This window comes from Talaromyces marneffei, chromosome 5 (genome assembly GCF_009556855.1).
Source record: "Talaromyces marneffei chromosome 5, complete sequence".
Lineage (NCBI taxonomy): Eukaryota > Fungi > Ascomycota > Eurotiomycetes > Eurotiales > Trichocomaceae > Talaromyces > Talaromyces marneffei.
The window spans coordinates 2879451-2897680 of NC_072352.1; the positions used below are offsets into that span (position 1 = coordinate 2879451).

At 46.4% G+C, this 18230-nt stretch overlaps 6 protein-coding genes across 6 annotated transcripts; 4 read left to right on the forward strand and 2 right to left on the reverse strand.

Moving 5' to 3' along the window:
* Window positions 1–1260: 1260 nt before the first annotated feature.
* EYB26_007364 (uncharacterized protein) lies at window positions 1261–2780 on the reverse strand (the record flags this gene model as incomplete). The annotated part of the gene is made up of 4 exons (XM_054266636.1): window positions 1261–1324; window positions 1377–2413; window positions 2467–2615; window positions 2669–2780. The coding sequence occupies 4 exons, from the start codon at window positions 2778–2780 to the stop codon at window positions 1261–1263; spliced, it is 1362 nt and encodes a 453-aa protein (XP_054122611.1).
* A 2765-nt stretch (window positions 2781–5545) lies between these two features.
* On the forward strand, window positions 5546–5845 carry EYB26_007365 (uncharacterized protein; the record flags this gene model as incomplete). Its single annotated transcript, XM_054266637.1, has 1 exon — window positions 5546–5845. The coding sequence occupies one exon, from the start codon at window positions 5546–5548 to the stop codon at window positions 5843–5845; it is 300 nt and encodes a 99-aa protein (XP_054122612.1).
* A 3658-nt stretch (window positions 5846–9503) lies between these two features.
* Window positions 9504–11563, forward strand: EYB26_007366 (uncharacterized protein; the record flags this gene model as incomplete). Its single annotated transcript, XM_054266638.1, has 3 exons — window positions 9504–9933; window positions 10000–10757; window positions 10829–11563. The coding sequence occupies 3 exons, from the start codon at window positions 9504–9506 to the stop codon at window positions 11561–11563; spliced, it is 1923 nt and encodes a 640-aa protein (XP_054122613.1).
* A 211-nt stretch (window positions 11564–11774) lies between these two features.
* Window positions 11775–12664, reverse strand: EYB26_007367 (uncharacterized protein; the record flags this gene model as incomplete). Its single annotated transcript, XM_054266639.1, has 2 exons — window positions 11775–12516; window positions 12609–12664. The coding sequence occupies 2 exons, from the start codon at window positions 12662–12664 to the stop codon at window positions 11775–11777; spliced, it is 798 nt and encodes a 265-aa protein (XP_054122614.1).
* Window positions 12665–12861: 197 nt separating this feature from the next.
* On the forward strand, window positions 12862–14383 carry EYB26_007368 (uncharacterized protein; the record flags this gene model as incomplete). Its single annotated transcript, XM_054266640.1, has 7 exons — window positions 12862–12896; window positions 12958–12979; window positions 13069–13141; window positions 13231–13284; window positions 13339–13609; window positions 13668–14069; window positions 14125–14383. 7 exons carry the CDS (start codon window positions 12862–12864, stop codon window positions 14381–14383), a joined length of 1116 nt encoding a protein of 371 aa, XP_054122615.1.
* A 1750-nt stretch (window positions 14384–16133) lies between these two features.
* On the forward strand, window positions 16134–17768 carry EYB26_007369 (uncharacterized protein; the record flags this gene model as incomplete). Its single annotated transcript, XM_054266641.1, has 4 exons — window positions 16134–16190; window positions 16353–16425; window positions 16476–17062; window positions 17121–17768. The coding sequence occupies 4 exons, from the start codon at window positions 16134–16136 to the stop codon at window positions 17766–17768; spliced, it is 1365 nt and encodes a 454-aa protein (XP_054122616.1).
* Window positions 17769–18230: the final 462 nt, after the last annotated feature.

An 18230-nucleotide genomic window follows, 5' to 3' on the forward strand; every position in this document is an offset into this window, starting at 1 on the left:
CAAGATTCAGAGGGGATGCTCTCCTGATGGTCAACCCATGATGGGATAGTTTGTACTCAATGTTCAGCTTATTGTAATTATAAGTCTATTAAAATACTTCCACATTGAATCTTAACTACAGAAAACACTCACCTTGTTCTTCAGTGTAATTGGGAAAGCAGTCCAGGTCGAAGAATCCAGTTGCCTGCGTGAACGCCTGTGGAATGCAGCCCAGGGCGTTGGTGACGCGGAGGGGGGACAATGTAGGAGATGGAAAGAATCCGTGAACACTAGACGTTATTAAATTAAACACGAATGAGAGGCTTCTTAGAAAGTAATCTGGGTTTAACATCCCTATTTAGACGTGTTGATTCAGTATCTGCATGTAGATTCGCGACTAGGTTTAGGGACTCGGTGCTCTAGCCCTATCTCAACCTGCTGCGAAAGACGAAAATATCAACGATACGGAATAAACTCAAACTCTTGTACAGGCAGATAATACAAGCATATCCCTTCGGTCCAAACCCTACTTCAAGGCCGTGTCAAACTATAAACAGCCCTGCAAGGGATACGCGAGATATCAACGGGCCCGCCTACCAACCCTTGAACACAAACACAGGAACCTTGAAAAAGATTCAGGATATAAGAACTAAAAAGGAATATCCATTCCATGATTTAGGGGAGAGTGCATTATCAACTTATCAGACCAGTTTTGATCAGCTTTCCTGTCAGGTTGGTTAATATTTGACGTCGTTGTCTACTTCTTATCTCGATCACTTCAAGGCTTCAAGAGAAATTGAAGAATAACCTCATATATTCCATTCATACCGCAGTAAGGTAATTTTCATGCATACCTATAACATGCATATAAACCTGCCGGTCGAAGTCCTAATGTACACTTTGTAATAATAATCAGAAAAAGAAATCGGGATATCATCATGCCCATCCAATTGCTTTTCCTATCCAAACAGTTCAAAAATAATTTCAGAATTACTGGCTAAGGGTTTAACCAGAGTCCTCACTATGAAGCGTAGACTCCACATCGGCAACCTGTTTTCGTTCCGAAACCTCTCTCGTCTTCAATCGCTGCCGTAAAGCTTGTGCATTCATAATTGTCAATCCTTGGGATGATGATCGTGCTACGAATTCTTCGTGGGAAGGTTTCGTTTTCTTCCTGGGGTCTGCTTGTTGGGTCGGGTCAACTTCAGGCTCAGGGTAAAATGGGTGCAGGCGATTAAATGATGTGAATCGTGCACGACCATCCCTCATGACTGGTGATTGTCAATGGAGTGGTTCCGAGCTAGATGATAAGCGGTTGAGGTGAAGGTAGACGTCGGTTCCATATCTATCCAAAATTAGCATGCTTTCTTTCACAGATAATGAAGAGGGAGGCTCACCCCTCCATGGAGATTAGCTTTAAATCTCCTCCAAAATATCTCGCATATAGTCGACTGATTGGTAATCCATAACCAAACCCGGCCATAGGAGCCTTGAAATCGCTCTTATCGAAATCCGGATCCAGGCTTGGGGTTTGATCAACTGTGGTATACATATATGTCCAAACCAACGGGATGGATGATCGTGGGATTCCGCCACCTTCATCTGAAATCTTGATGGTGATATCCTCTTTACCTTCTGCGACAATGACTTTGATAACAGGGAAATCTTCCCTTTCGGCGCCGTGCGTCTCAACGACGGCTCGCAGCGAGTTTTTGAGGGTCTCGAATAGCATGTGCGACAAATGGCCTGGCACATACATGAAATTGAGGTCGGGTTTGCAGATCAACTGCACTTTGGGCGCTTCAAATAATCCATAATGATCTTCGCACACGAATCGTGCGTTCTCAATCGCCTCCATGGCGACTTCGTGTATATTTGTCTTTGTGCATATAATTCCGACGTAGTTAGGGTGATGGGCGTGTGTTTGCTCGGTCAATGCGATATGTTGTCCAATCAGCATTCGAATGCCGATACGCGACATATAAAATCGATCAAGAAAGGCTTGTATCCTCGAGTCAATCTGTAACCGTTGTCGTTTCCGTTTATATTCTAGTATGCCCTGCGCCACAGTCGTGACAACTCCATCGTGCCTTCGCTTGATTTGTTGTAGGGTCTTTCCAAATCTCTGGTTATAGGCATCAATCTCTGGCGGCCAACCCGCGTAATCTTCGGCGGGGACAAAATACCGCCGCGACAGAGTCAACTTGGCTTTGCCATTTCCATTAACCCCTTTGTGGTGGTGTGTATCATGATTCTCCTTGCCATTGGAGATTATGGCGGAGTCCGGAGAGGATCGATATTGTCCTTCTCGTATGCTCGGATTCCAGGTTGTTTCGCTAAGCGGTTTGGAGTCTTTACCGTGGTTTCGCATTGGGCGGATGAGGTGGGCTTTGATTTCGTCGCTAAGAGACGGTTTGGGGACGTTGATGATTTCCTAATTAGGTCAGCTCTCTCCTTCATTATCCTGGTCATTTGGGTATTACCTACTTCAAACGATTGCGCATACCAATCCTTCACCTTCTTGATTGAGGGCATCTCGTTCAATCCATCGGGAAGGTGGTTCAGTTCCTCGACGCGGTGTGCAAGACGGATGGGCAGCTCTTCGGACAGGAATTGCGAAGCTCTAAACAGGGTGCCTATTGTCATCAGCACCATCATCATCGTCATCAATTTGATCAAGTGTACTAACCAGGCGACGGGGTCTCGCCGAATTGCACCATCTGTCGGAGCGAAACACCAGTTGCGGGGAAGCTTGCATAGTGCTTGATGGTGGCCATCAATTTATCTGACGCCTTCCACATGATTGCGATCAATGGCCATCAGGTCGTGCCCGATGCCTTGTTCTGTCAATCCAGCTCCAATTTGCGAAAATAATGATGATGATGATGATCGCTTGTTTGTGAACAGCGGTAAATGCCAACAGCTAACTTAACTTCTAGGCGAATTGAGTCACAGCTCGCCTGACCTCAGACGCCGATTGTCGGTCGGACCAACGGGGAACAGCTCTCCCCGCCAATTGCTCAGTCAACCACCCCAGTCCGGATGAAAGGCCGAGACGTATCTGTCTACCGAGGTCACCGCGTGTTTTGATGCTGGAGATGAAATGCAATGCGAAATAGAATAATATATCAAGGAGAGAGAGAGATAGACCAAGTTGACACGAACGAGGAGGATACAACGTTGATGTTGATGTTGATGTGCCAAGGGAGTTCAGTGAATCCGATAGCCGGGTTGATTCTTCACGTTAGCAAAGGCTGGATCCAAGCTCTACCGGGACCGTAGCCGACAGGCATCCGCACGTGACCCGGAGCATAGTCACATGCCAATTTTTGTTTTGAAGTCAACAACATTGTTAGTTAACTAGTTAGCTAAGTAAGCTAACTATTAACTAAGTAAGGACAATGTTTTAACTTATGCTGCAGTTCATCAACGAATGCATGACATCCGAGGTTGATGTATATCGCGACTCGAGAGTAGTACCGGTAATAATACGGGCCACTGAGTCAATTATATGCCAACGCTGGACGTATGGTGGTATCTGCATTACGCATGACGGATCATTCTACCAGCATTAGCATTGTCCATCGGACTGGTTTAGGTACAGCCATCGCAGAAGTGTGCTGCAATTGTCAAATAATACTGTAGTAACTGGATTCCTCTAACTCACAAGCATCTACGGGCGGGAACCGCGGAAGTATATATACCAGAGTGTATAATACATTCTACGTTTATATATATCCCACCAACAATCCCACTATCGACTACAGTAAACATTTCATGGGTTATATATACATGCCCTGTACGAAGTGGTCATCCCACTTTAATTATTCCCAAGTGCTACGTACGTACTACATGACTACGGAGTACATGTAGGGCAGCCAGCAGATAGTAGCATCGGCTAGTGATTGTAGTGCTACGGAACAGACTCTCCGGCGGCCCGTCAAGGTTAAATAAAGTGTGCAGCCAATAAATTACATACAAAATATAAATGGCCACCAGTATGTACGATGTATGTACCAGCGTGTCCACTGCCCACTTCAATGTGTACAGCTTCTGGCCTAGACCCCCGCGTTCGGACTGTTGAAGAACGCTTATCTTGAGCGTGGGTAGTAAAGTGTAAGTAAGGAAGTAACTTGTCTTTCAGTCTTCTCACCAACATGCTCCGTGGTACTACAGTGTGCGACACACCGAGCTCATGTATTATAGTTTCTCGTCTATAGTGCTTAAGTTACCATACGCAGAGTACCGTGCGTCCAGCACCTGGCCCAACTCGGTAATTCCTCATTTCCACCCCGAGTGTTAGTGTTCATTAGAGCCGCGCTTCACGATTCTCTAGACTTGAGTATCTTCATCTCCTCTCCTTCTCTCCTCTTCTTCGGTTGTTGCAAACTGCAACGCAAAAGGCGACGGGACAGAGGAAACGTTCTTACCACGTTGCCATAAGAACGTCGGAGAACATTGGCGTACTACATAAACTACCCACACTATCCACTCTTTGATTTTCATATTTCTTCCTTGAAGTTCCTTCACACACACGCAACTAACAGATTGACCCTCGATTTCCACCTACAGCGTCTTGCATCGTGGTGGAGTCCTGCCAACTGGACCCTGCCCACATCGCGCACTCTCCTCGTCATCCGTCAACCGAGCCGTACTATCTATCAATTGGGAGGTTTAATGGTCGAATTGATGCAGTCATGATGTACGAGCGCGCATATTGATTGTCTGGCCTGGATAGAAGAAGGAAATACTACGTACTACTCTCAAAAAAAGAAGAAGACCGAAGTCAAACGAAGAAATATGTCAATTCATCTTCATAAGGCTCAATGTCCGGATCCTCTTTTAAACGCCGTTTACTAAACAACATCCTTGCTCCGCATCATCTCGCTATCGCCTTCTGTTGGGATCGCTAGCCCATACTGCCGATTCGTTTTTCTTTTCTTTTTTTTTTTCCTTCGTCAAAAATCTTCAGCTCTTTTTTCTGCCGCAGCTTTCACTTTTCACTGATATTGAGAGGACATGTTGATTGTGGCATGATTACTACTGAGTAGTCTAGCCGCTTTTCGACCTCGTGCTGCTAAAAAAAAGATTCTGTCAGATCTCAGCTATCTTATTTTGACCTGTTCGACACCCGAACACACCCCGTCGCCGTCAGACTTTAATCATCCTGCAGCAGTCTTCTTTTGACTTTTCACCTTTGCCTCTTTTGGATTCGATTCCCAAAAAAAAAAGAAAAGAAAAATCATACATTACCAAAAAGTGGGTGCTAATAAACGTAACAACGCGTGATTAGCACAAGGATCGTTCCTATTGCCACGCCGCTTTTTTTTTTGGCCATCATTCTTGCTCTGCTGTCAGGCCGACAATTGGCACGATTCGAATCTCGACTAGTTAGCTGAGTGTGTGGTGGGCCTGCAGAGACGAGTGGGTGCATAGTTACGGAAAGATTGACGAGAAAATTCTCCCACGATTAGCTGCACGATCTTCGCTATCAATATAAATTCGAACGAGACAGGTCGATATCGCTTGGACAGCAAAACCATACTGCTCGTTCGATTTCACCACCATGTGGCAGCGCCGTTCATCCCAAAGTGAACCGCCTCTTTCATCAACCGCGCCCGCCAATCCAGCATACACCTACTACTCATCATCGGCATATCCATCACAAATGCCTTCTCGAAGAGGCCCCATAGAAGGACCGCCGGGCTACCAATTGCGACGAAGAGTTACGTGGCGGTCATCCGCTTATAAGATCATCGCCTATCTCTATGTTCTCGGTATTTTGTACATTGTCTGGCTGATTCGAGATTTGTTCTGGCTTCCATTTTCGTCGAGTCCTAGTGGAAATCAACAGTCGAAGCAATAGGCCGGTAGAATGAGTCGGCAGTGGTCATTGATGTCTGCGAAGTCAAAGGATCGACCTTGTAGTCGGGTTGCACCAAACAGGCCGCGCGACAATTGTCATCAGGCGTCGCATGAACGCGATCTCGATGCTCCAATGAGTGGGTTATAGATGCGCGATGGGATGCAGTCTGTCAGGGTGGAGATATTGCCATATGGATGGAGAAGTCAGGTGCTCACGCAAGCCCTAACAAGCCCGAGGCTGCAAACACTACCATTCAGTGTATCGAGCGATCAAAGGAGAACAACAAACGAAACACGTCAGACACGGAAATTACAAAAATACGGAGAACACGGAGAAAAATATAAAAATGAAATCCAGCCTCACGGTCCAATTGGCTGGAATGAAAGAAAGATTCAAAAAGCAAATATCGCATACACTCAGATTCAGCTCTGACATGATGCTTCGAAGATCGGTCGATTGTTCGATCGAAAATGTGGGGATGGGCAAAACGTGTCTTGCGGTCTTACCAGTCAGGGCAAATGATGGACATGGGTGCAGCAATACGAGTCTGTGCAAAGTGCAGATTTTTTTTCCCCGGCTGACTTGATTAGCTAGCCTCTTTTCGCAAACATTGTGGATGGCCTTATTATTTATGGTCATTTCATGGCTATCCTAAGTCCGTTGACCGCTTTGTCTATGAGACGAGGCTGAACATGATGATATGTAACCTTCTTAATTCGAATGACATGACATTGTCAGATCCTCGTCGCCACGCGCTCATTACCCACCGTCAACAATCACACCCAGTCAAGCTGTCTACTATCCTAATCGACCACTCGTCGGACTTTACCATCAAACCCGACCGGTGATTCTATTACCTGACATGAAGATCTCACTGCGCCGATCTATCCTAATATGATATGCCACAGAGCATATCCAGCATCGTTTATCAATCTCCCGTCCAAACCAAGAGCTGAAACAATGAAACGCACCCTATTTGCTCCTGCACATTGCACGACAAACCGAACAAAAAGAAAAGAAATTAGCAAAAAGCATTGACCTCGGCGTTTATGCGATCCTGACTCGTGGGCTCAATTCGCGTTGCCTGCATCAGCAATACGATCTGTCACATGTTTATACTTTATTATACCCCCTAGTTTAATTATACCTCGCTGATTTGTTGGTCAAGTTAGTTTATGCATTGGCTAAGAGTTTAGCCTAGTATACGGAGTATGTGTGTGGTAGTACCGTATGTACTAAAGTGGCATAAATCCGTGTTAGTGAGCTGCTGGATTCATGACTGACTTGACTTGACATAACTAAGTTATAGTTAGTTAACTACAAACAATCAAACCCTTAGTCATCACCAAAGGCGAGTCAGCCGACGGACGATATCTATAGTTAACCATTCATCAATGAAGGACATAATAATATATTTCCCCCAAAACAAGACTAGCAACGAATTGAACACCACAATAGCATGAATCGCATAGTACTTTTTAGCATTTTTTCCCAACACCGAGACAGCGGTGAATGCATGGGTTAATGAAAGCTTAGCTAAGTGATATACAAACTCTGATAGGAGTACGATGATCGGTGTATATATAGTATGTATATCCAGTCCCAGAACAAGAAGCAAGGATTGGTATTAAAGCAAGTCTGATGAGCCTGCAAGGGGTGAGCTGATCAATATGGTAAAATACCTTCAAATTGATAACTGATTCATTCCTACACCTATCTAAAAGGGTGGGACGTACCCAGACTTATAACCACACAAATCCTCCTATCCGAGTTCGTACGAACAACCCGTGGATAAAGGTGAGTTTCAGAAGACAACGTAGGAACCCGTGCTAACTAAGATATGAAGTTATTCCCATACCAGATTTCCGGGGCCCAATGCTCTACACCGTAGGGGAATGCGTATGCTGCACCAAGGATATTCTCCGGATCCGCATATACCAATGTAGTGGCATGCGTACAAAGACTGACTTCGGAAGGTTTGAGAGAGAAAATATTTGGGTATATGAAAAAAAAAAAAGAACAAAATAAAAGGAAGAAAGTAGGACGAGCTGACTAGCAGAGCCACATGTCTATCAATTAGGTATACAATACATCCACATCAAAAACTTAGCGTAACTAACCAACCTACAGAGTAGGTACCAGTAGAAGGCTACAATTCGGCCCCCAGAACCTGACCGGGGCCTGGCACAAAGCTGATTCGCCGCTCGGAGTAACATGCGTCTGTAAATTCTATGGGGTTTCTGGAAGCCTGGAGAATGCAGAAAAACGACACATGATTATTACTATCTCCCCTCTCTTTATTTGTTTGGTCGTGATTATCCGATACATCCGATATTCATTATCATATAACAATCGGATTACGAACGATCGACACGACACAACACGACTGCGCAAGTCCAAGTTCGTATATTCGTAGGCAAGGGCTTAATACTCGGGGAGCAATCTGCGAGTCAGGTCTGAGGCAAGCCATTACTTTTACTTACTACCGACTACTGATTCTGCCCCGATTTGGTAACGGAATACGTAGTTAGTGGTATGGTTAGATGACTAACTAACAAAATGTTGGTTATGCACTTCTCCTGTTTTCTCATCTGGGACATGGTGACCATCTACTGATACCTGATACTCTCATCAATGAACGCATCGTGTACGGAAAATGTAGGTATGCCACAAATTAACAATCCACACAGCTTCGCTGTCCATTGCCGGATTGTCCAAGAATGCGGCCGGCCCAGCCATGTCAGTGTCAGTCCTCACCCCGCATTGTCTACTAGCAGACTAGCCAGCCCCATAACCAACTCGCGTAGAGCCACTAATAATCAGAACTAACAATTTAATCGTTTCAAATCCGGCCAATATATGACCCCTAAGCGAGGATGAGGGGGCTGAGAGTCTTGACTCTTTGCTCGGCTTTGGAGACTTAACTCCGGACTACGGTAAGGTTCTAGTCACTCTAGCCATGCTACTAGGTAGTATTGAGTAAGAAGCATTGGCATCTGATTAGTGAGAATGAGTGCCCTACGTAGCTGCTAGCCTATTAACTAGCTTGTTGACCTACTTATTGGCAACCATCTCTCCATATAATTATTAGCTTGCGACGTACGTACCGACCCAAAAGGCTTGGCCCGCTAGTTGGTTATTAGGTAGCGTTGGCTTCGCGTTGAGGACTTCTGGAAGGATTGGAAAGAAGAAGTTTACTTTTCTGATCAGGCGCCAGATAACTGACAGACGCCAAATAATTCGCTACACATTTCAAGAGTACGGCCATGCAGCTTGCCTAGTTGATTTTCTGAGGCTATCCGTGCTCTCCGGATCGTTCGGCTTACTGATGCTGTCTGCGACATCAATCACGGTCTATACAGTGCCCTGTGTTTATCAATGGTGGTGAATGGTCATTGAATTTATTTCATCTGATCTTGAAGGATTGCGACAGAGACTTGACATTTCAGGCTAATCGATCTGACATCCTTCCTTTGGAGGCAATCACCTGCCTCATACGGCAATCAATCCACATCATCCAATCTATACGATCTGACATGAACACCACCAAAAAAACCCAATTCTGAGCCAAAGGACGACCAACGACATCCATGGCGGTGATATAAGGCGGTCATCTCAGCTATAAAAAAAACCATTTAAGAAAATAAAATAAAATAAAATGCCCCCAACCTTTGGATGGGATCACTTCCCTCTGGCCTCCGACAAACGACATCATACACACACAACTGACTTCGTCACCCAACAAGACGCCCTCCACACACGGACAAACCTCACCGCCGCCGAACGCGCCCGGCGCAACCTGAATGCCAAACTCGCAAACCCGCTCGCTGGTTTCACGCACGACGAACTGAAAAAAGAGGGTCTTAGGTTCAGCATCACGCACCAAGTCGGCGATGAAGAAGATATTCGCGCGTTCGAGATGGGCGCCGTATTGGCGCAGGCACCCGAGAAGTTCGAGGAGATTGAAGGGTTGACGGAGGATGAGTTGCGGGTGTTGAGGCATGAGTTTACGAATAGGTGGTCTCAGCCGCCGTTGATGTACGTTGTGATTGGGATTTGCTCTATATGCGCCGCTGTGCAGGGAATGGGTCAGTCTCCCCCTCCTTCTTTTCCTACTGCTGCAATGAGTAGAGATGCTGATGTGACGTGAACAGATGAAACTGTGGTCAATGGCGCCCAAGTCCTCTACAAAAGCCAATTCGGCATCGACGGCAACGACCCTCGCTCTACATGGCTACTCGGTCTTTTGAATGCTGCTCCTTATCTCTGCTGCGCCATCGCAGGTTGCTGGCTCACAATCCCCTTTAACCACTGGTTCGGCCGCCGCGGCACAATCTTCATTACCTGCGTCATTTCGTCTCTGGCATGTATATGGCAAGGTTTCGTAAATACCTGGTGGCACATGTTCGTCGCCCGATTTGTGCTCGGGTTCGGCATCGGACCCAAATCAGCCACTGTGCCCATTTACGCAGCTGAAACGAGTCCACCAGCCATTAGAGGCGCGCTGGTTATGCAATGGCAGATGTGGACTGCGTTCGGAATCATGTTTGGCTACGCTGCTGATCTGGCCTTTTTCCAAGTGCCTGATCCGCCACATATCTGTGGCTTTAACTGGAGGCTCATGATGGGTTCGGCGTGTATACCGGCCATCTTGGTTTGTTTGCTGGTATTTGTATGCCCCGAATCGCCGAGATGGTATATGAGTAAAGGACGGTACGACAAGGCGTATCAGACTATGTGTCGACTGCGGTATTCAAAGCTGCAGGCTGCCAGAGACGTGTTTTACATTTATACACTGCTGGAGGCAGAGACGAGTATGCGGCTGGGGCAGAATAAGGTGCTCGAGATGATCACCGTGCCACGCAATCGTCGTGCATTGCTTGCATCTGAAATCGTCATGTTTCTGCAACAGGTATCCTCCCGTTCCATCCATCATTCGCTCATTTTAGACATTTAGACATAATACTGACCAATGGATGATAGTTCTGCGGCGTCAACGTAATAGCCTACTACTCCTCACAAATCTTCCTCGAAGCAAATTTCTCCCCCATCTCCGCCTTCGGCGCCTCCCTAGGCTGGGGCGTCGTAAACTGGCTTTTTGCGATTCCAGCCGTCTACACAATCGACACTTTCGGCCGTCGCAATCTATTACTTTGCACTTTCCCCATGATGGCTATATCCATGTTCTTCACGGGCTTCAGCTTCTATATCCCCGAAACGCACCATACAGCTCGAATAGGATGTATCGCGTTAGGGATCTTCCTGTTTGGCGTTGTATATTCACCCGGCGAAGGACCCGTGCCGTTTACATACTCCGCGGAAGCATATCCGCTATATGTCAGGTCATACGGCATGTCGCTGGCGACAGCGACGACGTGGTTCTTCAATTTTATATTAGCCATGACATGGCCCTCTCTATCATCCAGCTTCACGACCGCAGGCGGCTTCGCGTGGTACGGCGCCTGGAACGTCGTGGGCTGGTGGCTCATTCTAATGTTTATGCCTGAGACAAAGGGCAAGACACTTGAAGAATTAGATCAGGTGTTTTCCGTGCCGACGCGCTTTCATGCTGCCTGGGGATTGAGGCAGATCCCCTATGTGATTCGGAGGTATGTGTTTAGACAAAAGGGTTTGAAGCCTGAGGTGCTGTATGAGATGGAAGATAATGGGGTGGGGGGGTCGCAACATGTTGGGTATAGGGAATTGGGGTTGATATAACTGTCCCAAAAAATTTAGGGTTATATAATTATGAGTTATGATATTAGATTTGTTCTATCTTTTGTTTCAGTAGATATGTAGAGGTAAGGATAACACATCAGACAGCAGTTGGACATAATATTTCACTTTCCGCATTCTGAGAACAATCTCATTTGGAACAGATCTGTGTGAAACAGGTGTCATCATGTTGAGTTCTCCTTTTACTTCCATTCTATCGCTTGAAGAATGACTCGATGCTCCGCTGCTTGGTGTCATGCTGTAGACTCCCTATTCCACCTCTTGTGCGTCGCAGATCTCGTAGATGAGTCTTGTTGTCGACTGATAGGACCGTTATAGTCCATCCAGATAGTAATGATTCTACTCTCGTACTTGGAGTTGTTGACATACGACTAACGGACAATTCCATATACCCCGTATTACTCCAAAAAGGAACCAATATCCCTCCCCGAGTCGCTAACAGCGCATCAACTTCAGGAGAATACGATACATTTCCCAGCGGAAATGCATGCATGAAACAGTTCCATAATACGCGAAGAATTATACCGTGTGCCACTATTGCGATTGCCGAATCCTTTTCGGTCTGATCATCGTCATAACTCAGCAGGACAGGAAACAGATATTCTTCTAAAAACCTGTTTGCACGTGTACGCATTGATTCTTCTGTTTCGGCGGGTTCGGGCTCGACCGTTGGCGGCGACCGTGACGCCGTTGTCGCCGCGTGGATACGAATACCCTCACGAGATCCGAAATGCTGTTCTCTCAGCAACGGCGTAACCATGACCTGAGCATCCGATATATTGGGATTGCAGATTCCCTCGGCCGTAATCACCGCACGACTCAAATCCGATGTAAAGACATGCTCAAACTTGACAGCCGCAGAACGGAAAAATGCCGCCAACCGTTGAATTTGCAAAACGCCGTGGTTCGTGAGTGCGGAGTTTGTTGTTCCAGCCCTATATTGTTCCCAGAGAAGGAGAGAGGTCAATGAATCACTGTGTCTTGAAGGTATACTGCAGATTAAGTAGAGTGAAAGGTTGGACGATACCAAGTTTGTCCCACATTATGGACAGTCTCAGCATGGCGGATGAAATAGATTTTCATCCCGCTTGCTTATGATGGTATACTGAGGCATTACAATCGCATTGCAATTTTCCTTGAGGTTGCGTTCAAGAGTTGTTTGTAGAGAACGGAGCAGAGGTTGACGATCGAGGAAAGATCTTGACAGTTGGGCTAGGCCAGATCAAGTTAGAGCCTACGCTAGCCTTATTTGGCGTCGCATTTTGAGACAGTGTGGAAGAATGGCAATAAATAAAGTGTTTTGCAAATTTGAGGGGTTTTTTTTTATTTTATTGTTGTCATTCTTCAAATACATCAGCTACTTGAAACCTAGGTAGCCTGACAGCTATTGTGTGCCAGGTATGTGTACTCTCCACGCCCGATCAACATGCGGGGCCAACAATTTAATTTCACTAAAGCGGGAAATTTTTTTATATCTCATTCTCTAGCGCCCTGTGAAAGGAGCACAGTATCATTCTCATTGCGGGCATTGCCAATTTTGTGAGCCTAGAGCACTGAAGGGTAAGTTGCTATGCTATTTACCTATGTTTCAATTTCATTGAGTGTTAAAATTGCTCAATGGCTGTGGTGCCTTGCTAAGACATTTACAGTCAAGATGGCCGACGCCTCCGAACAAACACAAACCAACGAGCAACAGCCGTGGAGTATGCACGCCATCCCTGAGCTCTTACCAAGATGATAGACTCTAACGAAAACAGCACCCACCAAAGGCGCAAACGGCGTCCGCACTAATGGCCGAGCATTCAACTCATCCAACTGGCGTGTAAAGAGCGACGACAGTCCCAGCGCTAGCAGCCCTCGATTCAACAATCAGTCCGGCAACAACTCCCCTCGTTCTCCCTTCAACAAGTCATGGCAACCAGTGCCCCAGTCAATTACCGAGGGTCGACGGCTCTATGTTGGAAACATGCCCTACACGGCCAAGAGGGAGGACGTGGAGACCATCTTCGAAGGAGGAGAATATTCAATGTGCGGCCTGCCACTAAAATAAAACGCGTGCGTCGGCTGATTGTACCTCTAACCATAGTGAACGCATTGATATCTCGATCGATCCTTTCACAGGCCGCAACCCATCGTACTGCTTTGTCGAATTAGCCACAAAGGAGCAAGCCGACCGCGCAATGGTGGAATTGGATGGCAAGGATCTTCAGGGACGACCCATCAGAATTAAGCCGGGTGTCGCAAAGTCGGCTCAGGATCGCGTCTCATCCACACGCTCTCCCCAGAGCTCTCCTTCTCGTCTCAACGACAACGCCGGTTCTCCTTCCACGCTCGTCGATCGCTGGCAGCGCAAAGACGCTTCTCTTTCGAACAGCAAGCCAAATGACATTGAAAACAGCCGTCGCTTATATGTCGGAGGTCTCCCAAAAATAATGGATAAGCAGGCTCTTGATGCCGATATTCAAGCCTTCTTCAAGGGATACAACCTGTATGTACCACTCGTCGCTGTCAGGTAAAGATCATGACTGACATATCCGAAAAAGCGAGGCAATCTCCAAGCTCATCACTCCCCACCCTTCCAAACGCTTCGAGCCCGGTGACCACTACTACCTCTTTGTCGACTTTGCAACCATCGAAGAAGCTGCCGCAGCCCAGACAGCCCTCGATGGCCAGGACGGACCCTGGGGTGGAAAGCTACGGCTCGGAAGAGCTCGCGGCGAGTCTACAAAAATGATCTCGGACAGGCAGAAGTTGGCTTCTCAAAACGAAGACCCCGAAGCTGCTGCTGACTCTGCGGCGTGATTTGCATAGCGCGTTCATTAGATTTCTGTCCCCGCATTGTCCCATAAAATTTGCCGATAAAATAAAAGGCATGGATTCCACTTGTCACGACTTCCGTAGTCAGCTTACTGCTCAATTCGGATGAGATGTAATCAACGAATCGTTTATCAGCCAAATGATCGTTGCATTTTAACGACCTGCATAATTCCAATTAGGATAGTAGAGCTGTAAAATAATTGTAATAGAGTGGTGAAAAGAAAGTTGCTGTATTGATAAGCAGCTTCCCCGCCAGTTTAGCTATCAGTCACTCAGGGCAGCTCCTTCACGTGGGCCTTGTTTGGTTTGCCCCGCGACCTCCATTGCTTCTACATCAATCGGAACACCGTCTTCGACACAACGCTCCATGTCTCCGAAGAACAGTAACAACATGCTACAATAAATGCGCATGCCACAGTCGACTTCATCATTACCGCTATTCTCACTTTCTCCGAGTCCTTTGTTCGTAACTACCTCGACACCAGACCATCGCTTGACCTACATGAGTCCCACGGCAGTCAGTCACTTAACCCGCTGAGCAAACAAACACTCTCTTCAAAAACTTCAAAAACAAATCGCCTGTCAATTGCGACTACAATCGATATCCGACTCTTATCCAAAACCTCTATCCCGAGGGTCTTCTTTGCGCTGTTGTGAGATCTAAGCTATACACACAACTCCGCCCATCATGTCATCCGGAGAATCTGGTCGTACGGAATCGGCGAGCAAGACTTTCTATGCTAGCGTGAGTGTTTATCTCTTTCTCAATTTAATTCTGAAATGCATGTCTTCCTGTGTTTTCCGTTGCTGTTCCCCTATTCATCCCTTTCCCTCATGTCGGCTACACCCCGCATGATCGTTGATGGCTTGGTCCTCGTGACTTTTCAATTGTACCTACAAAAGTCTATTTCAAACATCACACGGAAGTTACAGCACGGCAGAAGAAATCGGAGTTCTAGAAAAGCCAGTGAACGAGCCCGTCAAGACAGCGAATCGCGCTGGACGGACGGCTATATGCCCATTTACCCGAACAAATTTACCTTAGCCGTTAGCAACCAGCAACTTGATGAAGCTGCCTGCCCTACTTAGCAACTTGCCGAGGAGACTCGGAGGAGTCTGGTCTGGAGCTCACCGAGGTCACGGGTGTGGTCATTCATAACCATAATTTACTCCTGTTCTAGCCGGTTTCAATTCGTGGCGGTCTGTTTCTGCTACCCACAGTCTGTTGTGCTCCGCCTGATTTACCCGCAACGAGATGGGTCTAGCCAGGGCCTTGGTGCGAGTTCCTGCGAACTTCAATGTCGCTTAGCGATTCTTAATCACCATTTTTGTGTCAGATGATACAATTGCTTTGAGAAATTTTTGGTGGACTATGTATGCCCCATAATTCTTTAAACAAATGACAACGAGCTCGTGATGGATCAATTCAAACGAATTTTGAGGTCGTCTTCCCCTATATTTTCTCGCATTACACGCCGGAGACACACCAGATCCGAACCCTATAGAGTCACGCAACTTCGGGCCCTGCCCCGATCTCCGTTACGATCTACAATCTACGATTTTTTTTTGAGATTCAACCCTTTCAGCTTCAGGTTTGGTGCTCAAGCCGAATGCGATATTGACGATCTTCCATTTTCCTTTCAATTGACGACATCATACTGTGTTTGGCTCATTGAGCCGAACCCATGGGGAATAGCACTACCACATTCGACTGTCTAATGAGTCTATCAACACCATGACCCGCATAGCTGGTACTGTCGGCTCAAGAAATCAGACTCGTTTTCACATTCCTGTAATGATGCTTCTTCTATCTCTTTCACTGCATTGTCCTGATCGCTCTGTGTTGATCATGTTTTCTCTTCTCAATTGCTCTGTTCCGTTTATTTGCGCAATTTATTTTCGATTTGACTGCTCTCGCTTCCATACGCATCGCGACTGACAATTTTTCTCACAGTCTGACGATACCAAAATATGTGTTGTTATGGTCGGGTTGCCCGCCCGGGGCAAGAGTCTCATTGCCGGGAAAGGTTAGTGGTTCCTCCAGCATTTCGGAATAATTTAGACTTACATCTATTAGCTCTGCGATACCTCGCCTGGGTCGGAATTTCCGCGCGCATATTCAATGTTGGAACGTACCGTCGAAAGATATCGCCTCATCCGGTAGCGAATTTCTTTGATCCACATAACTCGGAAGGCGAGAAAATGAGACGGGCTGCAGCGGAGGCTGCTGTGTCGGACATGCTGAAATGGTTCAAGGAGTCTAACGGCGTTGTTGGAATCTTCGATGCTACCAATTCGACGAAACAGAGGCGAGCATGGATTCACAAGACCTGTACCGAAGCCGGTATTGAGACGCTCTTTGTGGAATCATCGTGCGACGACGAGGATATTATAATGAATAATATACTGGAAGTCAAGACGACATCACCTGATTATGAAGGACAGGACCCGGAGATAGCAGCCCAAGATTTTCGGAATCGCATTCGCAATTATGAGAAAGTCTATGAAACGATAGATGATGACGAAAAAGCGTACACATATGTCAAGTTGATAAATGTGGGATCTACAGTCATTATAAATCAAATCAAGGACTATTTATCAAGTCGACTGGTCTATTATATTCAGAACCTCCACATCAAACCTCGCTCTATTTGGTTATCCAGGGTACGTGTTTGCATTCTATCATTCTTCATTATGTTCACAAAGCTAACTGTATCAACAGCATGGAGAGTCCGAATATAATTTGACAGGAAAGATCGGCGGCGATTCTGATATCTCTACACGCGGAGAAGCCTATGCTCGCGCACTTCCTGGCCTACTGAAACAGTCCGGTGTTCCACCGGGCACGAAACTCACCATATGGACTTCAACCCTGAAGCGTACAATACAGACAGCTCGTCATTTAGCTGCAGAGACAGGCTATGACAAGCTTGAATGGAAAGCACTTGATGAACTTGACTCTGGCGTCTGTGATGGGTTGACTTACGAGGAGATTGCCGAGAAATACCCGGAAGACTTTGCCGCACGAGACGAAGATAAATACAACTACCGTTATCGAGGCGGAGAGTCATACCGTGACGTCGTCATACGATTAGAGCCTATTATCATGGAGCTGGAGCGCAGTGAGAACATCATGATCGTTACTCATCAGGCAGTCCTGAGATGCATCTACTCCTACTTCCATAATATGTCTCAAGAGCAGAGTCCGTGGATGGAGGTTCCGCTCCATACACTGATCAAATTGACTCCTAGGGCATATGGAACAGAGGAACAGCGTTTCAAAGCTAATATCCCAGCTGTGTCTACGTGGCGAGGCAAGGGATCCTCGGCCAAGCATCAAGAGCCAACCGAAGGTAGTTCAAGCCATTGATTATCCAAATGATCAGGGCTATGACTTGATTCCTTGTGTGCATACTATATATCCAACTTGATATTGACTCCATTCTTGTCTACTCTTCACTTGACTCACAGAAATATTACCCCAGCCAGCAATGACCATATTCTTTGCTAGAGCTAGGCGTCAATATAGCATGGCGTGGCGTGGCGTTGCACTTGCACTGTACATACTAGATACTTGCACCAGATGTACCAAAGTTTCCTTCTGCATTGTTGATATGACAAGGCAACATGACTGGGTCTGTTGCTGCAGCTTGATACCAGGTTGAACACATATATAGTCAGGACCCTTATTCTGTATAGCAAGCACTTCTACCAACACAGCGTGTAACGGTACAACAATATATACTTAATATCAAGCAACCATATATAACCTCATTGAATCATAATAATATCTTCTGGAAGAGTCAACATGAAATTTGCGGAGTCACATGAC